Raw genomic sequence first — 16622 nt, 5'->3', positions numbered from 1 at the left:
CTATGTTTCAGAAAATTTTTAACATTTTTTAATCATATTTCAAAATTTGGTTTTGATGTAAACAAGAAAATTATATTTTTAATGAAAACATTTTATTTTCAGCTTAATTTTCCGGTTTGTTAACTTCTTACAATTTTCAATACTTTTCCTACAATTGTTTATCAATCTTCATTTACGAACTCAGAATCTTACTTCCTACAATATGATTATTCCTTATTGGGTTCAATTTATGAATTGACGATGATTTGTCTTCGATTGGTAAAATTTACATGGCCAGAAAAAGAAACTTGTGCATGTATTCTTGAATAAGAAAATGTATTTTTTTTTAAATATGAAAAAATTTATTTTCTTTTTTAAAATTTAAGATTGATTAAATTTCAGAAATAATTAAGCTTTATTAGTAAAAGACCAATAGCTGTGAAGACATTAAAAATAAAGCTTATTTATTTATTTTTATTTATTTGTTACAAAGTGTAAAGAATAAAAAAAAAACTATTAGAAATCCACGTTAATTCTTTTTTATTCAAATTGGAAACACCTCACCTGATAAAAAAAAAACAAAAGAAAACCTCGCCTGATCATCAAAGTCCAAAAAAGAATTATTTAGGAAAATGACCAAGAGTAATTATTTTGAAGTGATGCATTTTTTAATGTTTTGAGAGTAAAAAAAAAAACGAAAATCAATGAACTTAAATTTATTTTATTCAAAAGCTTTATCAAGAATTTACAAAACTACAGTTCAGATTCGATTATCCGAATTCTGTGCTCTGGATAATAGACACACGAAAACAACATTTTTGCAATTCCGTCGTGAAACTACGTACTTTTCCTGTCATTCTTGAACGACGAAATAGCCTACTTTTCTGTACCAAAAATAACAGAATCGAACAGTAACACTTTTCAAAATAAATGCTGAAAAGTTCTACTTTTCAGCACTGAAATGGGTGCTGAAAAGTTGAACTTTTCAGCACTTGTTTTGAAAAGTAACACTTTTCAACATTTTTTTGATTCAAACGATTTATTGACAAAATACATGAAAATTTGACATAAAATTACACTCAAAGGGTGTTTTTCGGAATTGCAAAAAATGTTGTATGGAACTCGTTGCAAAACTTGATTTTTTCAGCACTCTTCGTATTTATCCAACTCGGTGAACCTCGTTGGATAAATGTACGACTCGTGCTGAAAAAATCCTCTTTTTGCAACTTGTTGCATAAACTACTATTTTAGGTTACTGTGCATAAACATGATATTGATAATGCTCTTTAGTTATTTGGAAATGTGTAACCCAAAATGGAGGTCAATTTTGATAAAACATTAAAGAAATGCATTTAGTTTTGATGATTGGGGGTCACTGAACTCGAAGTATATGTTGGAAAAAAGAAAATAAAAACATGATTTTTTATTGATTTGATTTTCCTAAGTGACATTTTCCATTTTTTATGATTTTTCTTTTGACGATATTAAGTTATAAAAGGTTATAAAGATAGAAATTTCTTCGAAGACTTGATGAAATTGAAACACGTGTTGATACTTTTCTGGTAAAGAATTTTACGTTCCTTGATAATAAAGCTATGGAAATGATGTTAACCAGAAGGATTGTATACCAAAATGTAAAATGCTATTTAACAAAAACGTATTTGTGTGATAAAAATTATACTATTGCTTTAATTAGTTTTTGAGAGTTAAAATCATTTTACAGTTTTAAATCTAGAAAAATCGTTTTCCTCCTTTGCGTTTCCATTTTTTGTTTGTTTTTTTTTTATGATTCCGCGTTGCCCCCCTGTGCAGGTGGAGGAAATGACGACTTCCACCGAAATTCCAATGATGATGAGTTGTGTATCCTGTCGAAATGAATGGTTTATGGCCGGGGTTTTTGTTTTACACAGTATTTATGAGTCGCTGCCTGGAGAGAAAAAATGCGGCTGAACCTCGTTCTGACTTGGTGCTGCTGCTGCTTGATTTGCTGATGGGTCGTTTGAGGGTGGTTCGATTGATGATCATCATTACCTATCATTGATCTGGCCGGCACCGCGTTCCACTCGAGCCAGAAGGTGATGAACGATGAGGTCACCAGGATGATGCCCGGTATGAATACGGTCGTAAAATAGAACGCTCGATCTCTTGTAAATATTAAATCCACTTTCAGACAACTGTAATTTCCTACATATAGTGATTGGTTTTTATGTTTTTATATTATCGTAATTATAGGAGTAGAAAGTAAGGCGATTAAACTTTATTGGCTTTTCGAGAAGATTCCTTCGGGGGGTGTAGTATCTAGTCGAAAAATAATGGGGGGTTCGAAAATAAACTAAAAATCTTGAGATTGAAGCTTTGAAACAATTTCGAGGGGGGCGGGGGTACGATTCGGGAAAACATTGTCAGCATTGTCAGATCAGTGAAGTTCTATTGGGAAAAAAGTGTGAATGTTGGAACAGTGAAAAACGTACATTTGAACAAAAGATTAACGAAATAGAGTTCGGTTTTCTCACGAGTTTAAACTTTCACGAATTCCGCGAAAAAAAGCTGTGAAAAAGTATGCAAAACTCATTTTTGGTGATTTAAGGAAAGACGGAACCGGAACACACAAAAAAAAGAAACGATGTCTTTCAAGTTTCAGGCAGTCAGCTTGCTGTTCGAAAATGAAAGGATCCGCAATTTATTTGATGTCTCAAAGCATTCAGGGGGGGCGGGTGGAGGAAAACGAACAGTAAAACAGTGCGCCGGCAGCAAAATGTGACCGAAAATCTGAGAGTGCTCTAGAGAGTTTTGAGGGGAGGAAAAAGATCGAAAAATCAGTGAATTCACGGGTCTTGTCTTTCATATAAAAGCATTAGATAGAAACGACTCGTGGCTGGTCCCTCAAAAAAAAAGAATATCTGATGGGAAGGGGGCTTATTCTACAAAGAAGAAAACATTTATGAGAGTAGCAATACCACGTCACAAAGAGAAATGAGAAGAAGAAAACAACTCAACAAAGTTAAACTGAACAAATAAAACGAAATAAAAACACTTAACTCAATAGGGGACAAGGAGTCAGGATGAAGGTAACAGAAAAACAACAACGACCTTAAAATGGCTTAGCCACTAGCAAAATGTTGCTCTTTGTTACCCGGAACAGATTGAAACAATATTAGACAGTCAGTGTGTATGTGCGTTTGGTGTGAAGTGTGTCGATAAAAACTAACGCTTCAATAAAACTCAACACCAACTTTCGTGACATGGGGGAAGGAGCGGTTTTCCGGGGGAAAAGTTTCCACAAACAATGGTTTGAAATGACCAACGCTTTTTCCAGCGCTGAACTTTCCGATGACCTGGAAAGTAGCGAAACTGGACCGACTGTGCAAACAGTGCTCTCTGGTTGTAGACAAAGTTTATGCCAGAGAGTGTGGCGAAACTGCGGTGACATGTGGATCAGCGGAACATTTGTTTTGCTGATTTTTTTTTTATTTGCGTAAAATAGCACATTTGATATTCTGATCAAAAATCAGTAAGGTTTGCACATGATTGTTAAAAAAGTGTATTCAAATAAAAATTTCAGGATTTTTATTGGATTATTTAAATGTGCGACAAAAGGTTGAATGAAATAACGTCGAATGACAAAATATCTAAAACCATAAGGTCGAAAGGACAAACAAAATTTTATTTTAAATCTAATAGTGTTTTTTAACACATCTACTAGGCTTAAATAAGTCAAAAAATGAGTTAACAAACATACATTGGCTCATTATAATTGGTTTGATTGAAGTCTTTCCCTATTTTTTTTTTTTGTATTTCCATTACTTTAAACGATTTTTTTCTTTTTTGTAGTACTTGTATGGATTTTTCTTCTCTTCCAAAATGGAGTTGTTCTTTAAAAAAAATCATGATAGATAGTATTACTTCTTTGATATAAAATATGAGTTTTTATTGATTCCTTTTGCGGCAAATTTGACACTTCAAAACAATATGTTTTTTTTTTTTTAACTTTGAATGTAGGTAATAATTTGTGAAAACAAATTTTGTTGTTGCTGTTTTCTATAAAACATATGCTGAACTTAGGGACCATCCATAAAAAAAGTTTAGGGGGTGATCGTTTGCGATTGTCCATGCCATACCAAAAAGTTTATATTTATATGAACAATCGTCTACAAGGGAGCAGGGGGATCAGAAATTTTCAAAAAAGTGATGGCCCTTTACACAACATGATCTAAACAATAACGAAGAAAAACCTTCGACCTCTTGTCCATTCGACCTTTTGGCCATTCGACCTTATGTTCTTTAGCTGTGTGTAATTTTTGTTTTCTTGATTTTTATTCAAGTTACACTTCTATGGTTTGTGGTTTAAGGTTTAAGGTTTAAGGTTTAAGGTTTAAGGTTTAAGGTTTAAGGTTTAAGGTTTAAGGTTTAAGGTTTAAGGTTTAAGGTTTAAGGTTTAAGGTTTATGGTTTATGGTTTAAGGTTTAAGGTTTAAGGTTTAAGGTTTAAGGTTTAAGGTTTAAGGTTTAAGGTTTAAGGTTTAAGGTTTAAGGTTTAAGGTTTAAGGTTTAAGGTTTAAGGTTTAAGGTTTAAGGTTTAAGGTTTAAGGTTTAAGGTTTAAGGTTTAAGGTTTAAGGTTTAAGGTTTAAGGTTTAAGGTTTAAGGTTTAAGGTTTAAGGTTTAAGGTTTAAGGTTTAAGGTTTAAGGTTTAAGGTTTAAGGTTTAAGGTTTAAGGTTTAAGGTTTAAGGTTTAAGGTTTAAGGTTTAAGGTTTAAGGTTTAAGGTTTAAGGTTTAAGGTTTAAGGTTTAAGGTTTAAGGTTTAAGGTTTAAGGTTTAAGGTTTAAGGTTTAAGGTTTAAGGTTTAAGGTTTAAGGTTTAAGGTTTAAGGTTTAAGGTTTAAGGTTTAAGGTTTAAGGTTTAAGGTTTAAGGTTTAAGGTTTAAGGTTTAAGGTTTAAGGTTTAAGGTTTAAGGTTTAAGGTTTATTGTTTATTGTTTATTGTTTATTGTTTATTGTTTATTGTTTATTGTTTATTGTTTATTGTTTATTGTTTATTGTTTATTGTTTATTGTTTATTGTTTATTGTTTATTGTTTATTGTTTATTGTTTATTGTTTATTGTTTATTGTTTATTGTTTATTGTTTATTGTTTATTGTTTATTGTTTATTGTTTATTGTTTATTGTTTATTGTTTATTGTTTATTGTTTATTGTTTATTGTTTATTGTTTATTATTATTATTATAGTTTATTATTGACACTTTACCATAAATTTATTGTTTATTGTTTATTGTTTATTGTTTATTGTTTATTGTTTATTGTTTATTGTTTTGCTATTTAGGTTAGTTTCCTGGATAAATTCATCCTTTGTTCTCAGAAACTTTTATTATCATTAAAGTTTAATTTGAAATTAATGTCTTTTAAATTATTGAATCGTTCAATCTGTTGTACCCAGTTGAGAGTCATCTGTGCGAATCATCAAAAACTTTCTTTTGTAAACAAATTGCCTTTGCGTTTAATGCTGAGATGCTCTTCTCAGAACTTATTTAGAAAGGAACGGGAGGGACGAAACAGGAGCAATGTGTATGGAAGAGTTAGAAACTGAAATTAAACCAAAAAATCATAAATCATGAATAACGCAACGGATCATAAAAACGAAAAAAAATATAAAAAATAAAAAAGGAAAAAGAAAACAACGGCAATTTAATCAGAATGATCATCAAATTGTTCAGTTTTTATGTACCTTGCTCCTCAAACCGCCTCTGACATAAATTACAAAGAAACTCTTCGTCCTCTTCGGAAAGGGCTTGTCCTTCAGCTTCTCGGTTTTATGTTTGATTTTCGAGTTTTTTTGGGGGTACAGTTTTTGATTTGATTTTCGTTTGGTTGGTTGGTTGGTGGTGGTGGTGGAGAAGGGTTTGCGCGCGAGGTTCGCAATTTTTCGAGTGTTTTTTTTTCGAGTTTTGAGGCAAAGTTTTGGAGAAAACAGAAACAAGTGGTGCTTTTTTTAATTCAACTTTGTCAATAAAATTCGTAATTTGGTTTTTTTGTTGTTGTTTGGAGAAAGAGTTTTCTAAGCATAGCAATTGGGGTTATGTTTCGAGTGGTGGGAAAAAGGGGGTTGAAGAAAAAAGAGGGGGGTGTGTTTGCTGTGAGGGGAGCTTTCGAGGAAGGTGACCATTTCTCATTAACACACGGGAAAAGGTGAGAGAAGTGAAACTATTTTTGGGGACGTTCGAAGAAGGAAAATACCAAAACAAATCGAGTGAAACTGAAAATACCGGAAATGTTTTGGGGAAATGAACTTGGAGGAATGAAATAACATTTTGAACGAAACACGCTGAACGGAAACGATGGAAACCCAAACACGAGGAAATGTTAAAAAACTTTAAACTATAAACTACAGTTTTCCACAGAGTGGGGAATGGTACAGCTGAGGGGAAAAAAAGGGAAAACTTTGAGTAAAGTATACTAAACAGGGAAACTTGCTAACCGAACCGATTCGTTCATACATTTATATAGAAGCCAAGACCAAGCGCGTGCTTTTTTCACAACTTTGTTTATTTACTCTGTGGGACAGCGTTGTGTGAATGTGTGAGTTTTTTTTTCCTTTATGGTGTACGAACGGTAATATTTGTGATTGCACTTTTGTATTCATGAAACATAAAAATGGAAAGCTTTCAATGCTGATGGTGCATGATTGACATTTTCAAAAATTATTTTCTGCATTTCCTGTGGCAGAGATTGCAGCGGCGGTGATTTAACGAGGTTTGTAAATGTTGAACTGAGCTTTCACTATTTGATCGCTTTTGTGTATGCAAAAACAGGTCTCATTCATGCGTTTTTTGTTTATTTACACACAGGGGCTGACATTCGTTTTGTCAGTATTATTTGCCTGGTGTTCGGTAGGTAAATGAATAATTAAACTTTATAGATATAAAAATGATGTGAGGCCTTTCAGTAAAACCTTGGTTCCCGAGAAAAAAAAAAGATTTTTGCTGATAATAAATCACATTTTTTTAAATTAATTTGTAGAATTTCATGCGAAAAAAATAGTTGACAGGTTCATTTTCCCTAATAAATGTTATCAAATTTTGATGGAGGTCCAAATTAAAAGCTACACACAATATTTCGTAAACCTTTGACAAATTCAAACAAACTTATTAAAATCAACATGAAAAACAATGATCAATAAAACAACAAAACAAAATCATTTGAATTAATTCAATTACACTTAGTTTTTAAGATTATTTATTCAATGCAAAATAATTTTTCATTCAAAACCCAAAAAAAAAGTTAAGATCAAAATTTTGATTTTTTCTGTTTTGATTTCAACGGTTTCAATTAAATAATCGATAAAATTATGCCAGCAAAATAAAAATTTAAAAACAATTCAGTCAAAATAAATCTTCATTAAATACTTTTTTAACTGTTGAATTAAATTTTCAATGTTCAATAGTTTACTTTTGTTCTTCTGTATTGCAGCTTTCAATAAAATATTTGTAAAAGTTAGCTCACCACAATAAAATAGAATAAAAATCTATCTATGAAATAAATAGTTTTAATCCGAAAAATGCTTTAAATAATGTTTGCTCAAATTTGTAAAAAAAAAAACCAACAAGTGAGCTTCAATTGCTTCAAATAACTCACATTTTACCTTCAACTTATTTTTTCGCATAATAATAAAACATGTTCGCATAATAGTACTTTCAAATTCTTAAATACACTCAACCCCCGGTGGTTGGTCACTTTTTCGTTTGACACTTTTTTAGTTTGTACCCCGTCGGTTGGTCAAAGTCAAACTAAAAAGTGACGAACTGTCACTTTTTACACGGCGCTCACGCGCACTATCAAAACAAACGTTTGATAGTGTGTGTGAACTCCGTGTAAAAGGGGTGTCAAACTAAAAAGTGGCCCCGTTCGTTTGACAACAGTTGGTGAGTGTATATTGAACAAATGAATGATTATCTAAAACGATGGACTAAATCTATATGGGATCGCTATATTCCCACAGATACATACCAGAGTTTAAAGTTTGTCCTCGGATCGAACCGAATTGAAGATATGCTTATTAAGGGAAACAAAAATAAAAAATAAAACTATTGATTGTGATATTATTATGTTGCCCACCTGTGCCACACTTTGGGAAGTATTTGCTGAATATTGCTCGAAATAATGATTGATGACAGAAATATGATGATTGCTCGAATTTTGAGAGAAACTTTTTTGAAAATTTCGCCTTCAGCACTGACAGAAAATGCTCGGCGGCTTGTATTTACAGAACAGTTCAACTTGATGATTGTTGTCAACATTGCGTGAGCTCCCTGCCAATGATTGCTCCCCGTTCGTGATTTTAATTGTTTAAATTTGGATCAAATCTAATTGAAAGTGTGCATAATTAAGTTCACCGTGATTGCATGCACGAAAGGATCATCCTTCCCTCAGACCGGTGAAGCTCAGTCCAACAATTACCAGCGGTACTGGTACACAAAAGTTGATTAATTAGTCCTGATTAAACAAAATGAAAATAACATCAAATAAAAAAAACAAAGCGCGCACACTACTCTAGAGCCAATCAACACAACAACAGAAAAAAAACAGGAGAGGTTAAGGTCATGACACAGTGGTGGTGCGAAACGAGACTCGGAAGGAGCAGCCAGGATATCGATCAATATTTAATTGCCAATTAATCACAATAGCAGCATGACACATTTGCTCCGCCCAGGACCGCATGCTGACTGACTTTTACACGCTGGAAATTTCACACACGCACATTTTACGCCACGGACGACTCATTCCGATGCAGGTTGCGGGGGCTGGAGGTTCCAAATGGGGGATGCAAAATCTAGCGAGTATTTGAAGGAGGTGGGTGTGATCCGTGGACATCACAAGCTGCTGGTCATACGTTTTTCTTACATGAAAATGATATGAACATTACAAGCCGATTACTTGGAGTAGTCTTTGGGGAGCTATGAAAGTATTTGTGTAGACAAATAACTGCAATGTTTACAAATAGTGGTTGGAATGTGGTACGAAATGATCACGGTTTAATTCTTTTGTCAATGTTCATTCGTATTTTATGTAAAATAAGAAACAGTAAAATTTAGTGTACATGTTCCCTTTATCAACAAAAAATAAAATTTTGAAAATGGCGTAGTGAAAAAAGAGACTGCTCTTGCTAATTTTAATTTTAAGCGTTGTCAATAGCCAAATCATCCACAAGCCTAAAATGTTCACGTGGTTTTTGGATGACCTTCTTATTATTAGCCATAATTTTAATTGAAATTTACATGTTGTACAATTGAAATGTATTGTACATTATTAATCTTCAAAATTGTAAAAAAACACCGTGTGTAGGCAACATGGGAATGGAATCTAGTGTTGCACATTAAGTAAAGGGTTTTGATTGGGGTAAAGTGAACTGCTGTTGGACATCAATTAAGGGGTTACAAACATGTAAATTGACAAAAAAGTCAGAGGTTGGTGTGAGCACACACTTAATTTTATTTAAAATTTGTTTTCAGGGCATTAAAATATACATTTTCATCTTTTATCAAAACAAATTTGAGGACAATTTGTTGTATCAATGCCGAGATATAGCTATTTGAAGTTAGCAGTTTCAAAAAACGGGTGCCACGATATCTTAACACTGCCTTGACCAAATCGGCTCCAAATTTTTGTTGAAGACTCGTTAAACCAGTCCTGTGTGCATGACGAAGGCCGATTTTCAAAAAAACTTATTTTAAAAAAAGATAAAAATATTTTTATGTTTTTCATATAAAAAATCGTCAGTTTTTGATTTTTGTATTTTTTTAAAAAGCAAAATTTAAAAATCGGGCTTCGTCATGCACACGGGATATGCCTTGAGAGTCTTCACCTGAAATTTCAGCCGATTTGGTCCATCCCATCTCGAGATATCGTGGCTCCCGTAAATCAACTCGGTGTATCTAGAAAATCGCTCAGAAAGTTTGACAGTCCGCTTTGCGCACGGCAAAGTGTTGAGCTTTAAATCGTCTCTAACTCAGTTTAATCATGTAATATCTTCATGAAACTTTCAGGAGTGATTGAAAATCAACTTTTTAGTGGATTCAATAAATTTTATGTAAAATGAAATTTTGTGATTTTCTACATGTATGTACTGCCCCTGATCGCATAAATGTCCCATATGCATTTTCATCGATTTCGAGTTATTGATACAGTTTTGTTCAAAATGGTGTGCTCTTTCAAAAGAGCCTATAACATCCAGTACTTTGTTCTAGAAATCAGGAGGAAATCCAGTTTTTTCGCGAAAACTTAACACGTAGCCTTATGTATGGGACAAACTTCAAATGCGTTTTTCTCAGCTTGCTGTTTTTGCATATGGGACATTCATGCGAACATGGGCAGCGTAACCCCTTAAGAGTACCGCCATCAGGGGTGACATTTGGTCTTCCGTCAGAGCCTGGTCACGCTGCTACTGGTTAACATTACGATGTCTCTGTGCTCGCTTGTACTAAGCTTGCTGGTTTTACCTATCTTGTTAGCATAAGAGAGCACAGAGGCATCGAATACACTTAACATTACGATGCCAGTGTGCTCTTTTGTACTATCTAGATAGGAATCCCAGCAAGCTTAGTACAAGAGAACACACCGGCATCGATTAGTTGAGTTTAAAACTGCCACTGAATCCGCCTTGTAAATGCCGGCCAAAATACTCTTCAAGGGTGTTCCTCTCAGGAACTGGGAATGATTTACTTTACAGTGTTGGAAAACATAGTAATAAATCCAAATATTGAACATTGGGGTACAGGGCCCTAATGTTGGACAAAAGGTCAAAGAGTACTTTAGTTGAAAATGAGAGTAAAGGACCCAGATGTCGAACATTAGAGCTAAAAGCCATGGTGTTCGACATTTGCATACATCTTTGATGCTACCTTCAATTTTTTTTTACCCTGTATCAGACATAATTTATTGATATCAACAAATTTGACCAACGCAATTCAGGTCGTTGTCAAAAGAGGGTTAATACCCAAATTAAGCTTTTTCTTAAGGGCTTTAAGGGGTTACATTAACGTGATTCACGGATAAATGAAAAAGTTAAAAAAAATTATTTGCGATCACATCAACCGGAATTTTTTCCCAGAAGGTAGCCTAAAATTTAAGCTTTTTTAATCAATTTACTTTTATTTATTTTTCACTTTTTAGACAAATCTTTCAAAAGCTCATTCAAGGATATCGTTATATTTGGATAACTCACGATGGTTGCTAAGATTAAAGATTAAAAAAATATATATTTGAATGCTATTCAACTTTGCAGAACATTATTAAACAGTGAAATGTCTGTGCAAAATTTCAGAAAACATTTTTTTAATAAATCAGGGAACGATTTACCTCAATACAAAAATTAAATGTTTCACATGTTAAAAGTTGAAATGTTTCAATTTGTTATTTATTTTTTTATAAAAAAACTTTTATTTTTGTATCTCAGCAAGTTTTTGGCTAAAAATAATCAAACTAATAGTTGAAGGCAGATTAAAACGTATTATTAAACGCTCTCCTCAAAAAGGTTAAAAAAATTGAAAAAACGAAGTTGACTTTATAGCTGTCGGCCACCATTGCTAGTACCAACCACTAGTGTCTTCCTTTTTATCTACAAGGACTTCGCCGCCCTGGGCTCCTAAGTGTATGAAAGTATGGCACGGAGCGACGGCGCCGAATACCCATATTTACACAAAGAAGTGCGCGGTCCGATTGATCCACACGGGTGGGACAAAAAAATTGAGCTTAACTCAAAATTACACAAGATACCATTTTTGAAATTGATGTCAGTAAATGGTTCAGTGTCCTCAAGGTAGGATAGATTTGAGCTCAGTAAACACGCTCCAATCGACATCCAATCGATGGATTTTAGTGAATTCCCTGCCAATAAATAAATAGCAAATTTCGGGTATAAATGTTATGCAATCATGCGCATCCATCTGTGGGACAAAAAAAATACAATTTTATTTTTTTGCAGAGAATTCACTAAAACACAATTCTGTCGATTGGAGTTCAGGAAGCTCACATCTATCATACCTTGCCGAAGCTGAAGCGTTTACATACATCAACTACATATTTGCATGTTTTTAAACTTCCTCAATTTTTATTCTTAACTTTAGAATTTGTAAAAAACACTCAAGAAGAAGAACGCACAAAATTTTCAAATACATCTCCTTTTTCTTTTTTTCGCATAGAAACCTATTAAAAAATAAAAAATTGTGTTTGAAAAACCAAAATTGAAAGTATTTTATCAAGTAGGTTTGTAGCCAAAAATTTTAGGTTACGATAGGAAATCTAAATTTTAATTTTTGGTGTCAATAATTGGTCCTCAAAAAAAAAAAATAATAAGGTTCTCGACACAACAAATATTCCTCAAATACATTTGGAACAATAATATTTTCTTTGAATAAAAAAAGAAAATATTAATGAACATTCAAAACAAAAAAAAGCAATGAGTAAAACAAAACTTTAAAAATTGTATTTCTTGGTCATAAATTGTAAATTGATTAATTTGTTCAATTTGCATCAAAACAGTTTTTTATTGTTTACAAATACCGTCATCAGTCATTGGGTCTAGGGGGTGAGATTGAGTCATACAAAAATGCTGAAGTTTGTATGAATCAATTTCACCTCTGATAAATATTGATGAAATGCCGTATGTACATTAATTCGAAAACATTTTGCAGATATTCGACAGCAGCGTAACTGTTAGCATTTTATTATATCGACTTTGAAATTTAGCTTGAAATGAAAAATATGTTTTTTTCGTTTTTTGATCGGACATTCAATTTCCAGAAAGATCATAAGGACCTATCATTGAACAATTTTCAGGAGCCGTCGCGGGCCGGATTAAATGGCTTCACGGGCTGGATCTGGCAAACGGGCTATAGGGTGGCCAACCCTGTCTTATATATTTTCCCTTGACACTACACGATTTTATAAAAAATAATTTGAAAAGTAAATATATCAATCATATTTATTGCTCAGGCATTTAAATTGAAGCATTTAAACTGGAAAGCAAAAACATCAAACTTAAAATCATTTAAGGCTGGTTAAAATTTTAATTAAAGTTTTTGTCCCCCCTCCCCTTCAAAGTTGGCCCGAAAAATCAGGGGCAAAAAAAATATTTTTTCAAAAAACTTCCAAATTTCAATGGAAGTCTAAGTGGAATCAGCTGAAATCAATTTAAAATGCATTCCCCTGCGTTTAGAATAATTTCAGCATGTTTGGGTTGTATGTGTGCTGTTTCATTTTCAGCATGTTTGGGTTGATTTAAAAATCTTATGAATATTTGAAAATTTTCGATTTTTATTATGGCTAGAAGTTTTTTTTTCGCTAAAATTTTTGTTTTCGTCAAATCTTACATGTTTTTGGAAAACTAATGATTGCAAAACAACTGAATGAGTGTGAAACGCATTTTCCATGCAAATATTGAAACTGTGGCTTTTTATTTAAATCTTTATATATTTTTTTTATTTTTTTGCCAGAGCCAAGGCCTTTATTTTTCTTTCTATACGAATTTAAAAAAAATCATATCTTATGAGAGTGAACGAATATGAACCACCCTAGGTCAATTAAGACCACCCTAGTTGCCATAAAAACCAGGTTCGACCACGTTTGTCCACAAACCAATTTTACCTGCATTTGAGCTCACTAAGAGCAGTTTTGATACTGATTAATGCGATATTCATGTAAATTTTCTCATAGAGCATTGTACAAAATCTCATAAAATGACCATTTTTAAATCGCTGTAACTTGGGTTTAAGAAAAAACCTTTTGAGATGTTATATTCATATTAAAGAAGATGTCTTAAGCTTTCAGATGCACCACGGAGCGTATTTTTTGTGTCCCCCTCGAAAAGATACAAACATTTAAAAAAAGGCCTATCAAAAACTTTAAAAACGCTGTAACTTTTAACCAAAATGACCTAGCAACTTCGTTGACATTTCAAAAGACGCGTATTTTTATGCTCTAAATATGTCCCGAAGACACCAAAATTGCCAAAAATAATACAAAAAAAAAAAACGCAATAAAAACACTTTTTTGATGGGCCACCCTACTGCTTTTCATATAAAATGCTGTAAAATGATCAGATTTAGAGATAGAGATTTGGTGTCTTCGACAAAGTTGTTTGAAATGGCTAGTACTACTATACTGCTGAAGAAAGTATACCTCTATCTCATCTAGAAGCGAAGATAGTTTTTGAAAATATTAGAAATTGTTGGACCACCCTAATATCGTTTTGACCAAAAGATGTAGAATTTTATTTTCAAATGCTTCTTAGACTCCGAAGCTCGAAAATGCATCCCTGAAGCGGAAATAAATTATTCCTGCTAAATTTGCGTTTCCGACCACTGTGGCAAGGGACAAAAACTTTAAAAAAATATTTGCATTGGCCTAACGTAAAAGTGAAAACCTAGCTTTTTCGTTATTTTTCTTGATGATTTTAAGGAACATGTACACATTATACATAAAAATATAGAGATAATAATAGAAAAATAATCTCGCTTTCAATATTGTACAAAATAAAGCTGTCCATTTGCCGTGGTGCTCGCCGTGTGCCATCACGTACAATCTGAAAAGTTTTCGGTGAGGGGTTTTTTGTTGTTGTTTTGTTTTGATGTTTGCAGTTTGGGTAAGTGGCACTGCTGTTGATTTGAAAGGTAAAGCGTGAAGTTTTTCGGTCGAATTTTTGTTTATTCTTGTCAGCCATAAAGCAAAGTTTATTGTTTCTTGATGCAGACAAAGATGTGACAAACATATGTGGGTATGTTTATATATCAATAGAGAGAGACAAACAATCCGATATGAAACAAAACAAAAAGTAAATCATAAAGGCAAACATAAGAATAAACAAAAAAAAAAAAGCAGCTAACAGAACAGAATGGATTCTGTCAACAACAAAAGAGAAGGGGGTGGTAGGGCTGGTCGGGGCATAACGAGATGAGGGTGGTGGTACTGTGTGTTAGTCCAGAGAACAACAGTGGATAAAAGAGGGCACAAGTGGATACAGTAGAAGATCAAAAGAGAGATCGAGAGAGAAGGGTGGGTGTACTAAAACAAAACTTTCCAAAAGAGAGGAAGGGATAAAGTGCTCTTGTGTAACGCAAAACGAATAAATTTTCCACTTTCAGAAGTTGAGTGGGAAAACAGACGCAGCTAGTACCGGAAACAGAGAGTGGTTGAAAGTACTAGCAGCAATATTAGTTAGTATAATAGTAGTGGTATTAGTGGGAGGCGGTGTGGGGGTTAAAAGGCACACAAACACACAGTAAGAGATAGAAAAGAAGGGGGTGTGAGTGAGAGAAAGAAAGAAAGAGAGAGAGAGAGAAAGGGGTTGCAGAAAGTGGTCCTCCCGAGCGGAAGGAACCGGGCCTGGAACGGGCCAAACTCACCTCTCCAGCTCGCCTTGATGGGGCAGGTTATGGTTTGGTTCTGGATCAAGTACGCATTTAGGGTTGTCAGCGAAGGACTCTTCCGCAGAGTGTCCTCGTCGTTCTTCCAGACGTACCGGATGGCCGACTGCTCGTACGATACTGGAAGGAGGAAAAAGAAGAGGAGGATGAGAATTAAGTGGGTTATTTCAAGCACTCACAACAACGATGTAATCTAGACGTGAAGATATTTAATGGCATAGTCGTTCTTAGAAAGAGAATCTATGAGAATGGTTTTCTATGAAATTGATATTGAAGCCAGAGGATTCTGGTTTTAATTTCAAGCGATTATAAATTTATTGATTTGATGTTGTATTTAAAAAAAACTTTTATCAATTTCAAGAAATCAGAGACTCGCAATACTGTAAAATTAAAAGCCATTCAAGTTTTCAACTCAATTCCCAGCACAAAACTCCAATACACCACATATGCAGTAAGATTGGAAAAGTTTCCCCGAGAAGATTTCCCCAAATAATCTTAAACTTTCCGAAACTCATCTCCCTCAGCAGTGTGTGGCACACGACCATGTCAAGGGAAATACGACACAAATTACACACTGACTGGGCTGGGCAGCAGTATGCAAAAGTCAATGCATTCAAGTGCATGGAGCTCACAGAATGAACAAGTGAATGCTTGTGGTGTGGCTTGTGTGTAGTTTTCTGGTTTTTCGATCCCTCCTGAAAAGGGGATGCTCATACGAGGAAAAGCTTTCCCACACACTGCCAACGTCATTTATCATTTCTGCTCATGTTTATGCAGCTGAGACTACACGGGTGACTGGGACGAGTAGACACAACAAGAGCGCGTGCTTTTATGAAGAATGTCTCTTTGGAGCTTTGGGACGCTGCTGTCTCAAGGATGCAAACGTAATTAATCAACGGAACTGCTTCTCTTTCTGCTGCTGATTTGGAGACGAAACAGTGACCGCAGTGCAGAGCACAGTGCAAGAAATTAGAACAAAAGTGTATCAAAAACATTAACTTTTAATTAGCTGGATATTTTAGGTTACTTCAAATAAATTTGAAAACAAAGATAACTAAACTCACTATTTTACCTTCGTGTAAAAGAAGTTCAGCACTCACTTTGAAACTTTTGTAAACGGCAAATAATATTTGCGCGAGAAAACAAACGTTTCATTGAAAAAAATGCACTTAACACATAACTATTTAACAGAATAAAATTATTTAGACTCAGACCAATTTGCGTTTGATATTG

General features: G+C 33.7%; 1 protein-coding gene across 9 annotated transcripts in view; it reads right to left on the bottom strand.

Annotated features, from left to right (window-relative positions):
* Positions 1-16622, bottom strand: part of LOC120424315 (glutamate-gated chloride channel) — a 365994-nt gene that overhangs the window by 114605 nt on the left and 234767 nt on the right. For 5 of the 9 annotated variants that reach the window (XM_052711128.1, XM_052711125.1, XM_052711127.1 and 2 more), the window contains 2 exons: positions 15369-15509; positions 5699-5773 (listed from right to left, as the gene is read on the bottom strand). In XM_052711128.1, the coding sequence (XP_052567088.1) occupies positions 5699-5773; positions 15369-15509 (216 nt within the window). The remainder of the gene's footprint in view (positions 1-5698; positions 5774-15368; positions 15510-16622) is intronic. The other 4 variants (XM_052711130.1, XM_052711131.1, XM_052711132.1 and 1 more) reach the window with 1 other exon arrangement.

Source organism: Culex pipiens, chromosome 3 (genome assembly GCF_016801865.2).
Source record: "Culex pipiens pallens isolate TS chromosome 3, TS_CPP_V2, whole genome shotgun sequence".
NCBI lineage: Eukaryota > Metazoa > Arthropoda > Insecta > Diptera > Culicidae > Culex > Culex pipiens.
Note: the sequence above shows the minus strand (reverse complement) of the source record. Positions and strands in the feature narration are given on the sequence as shown.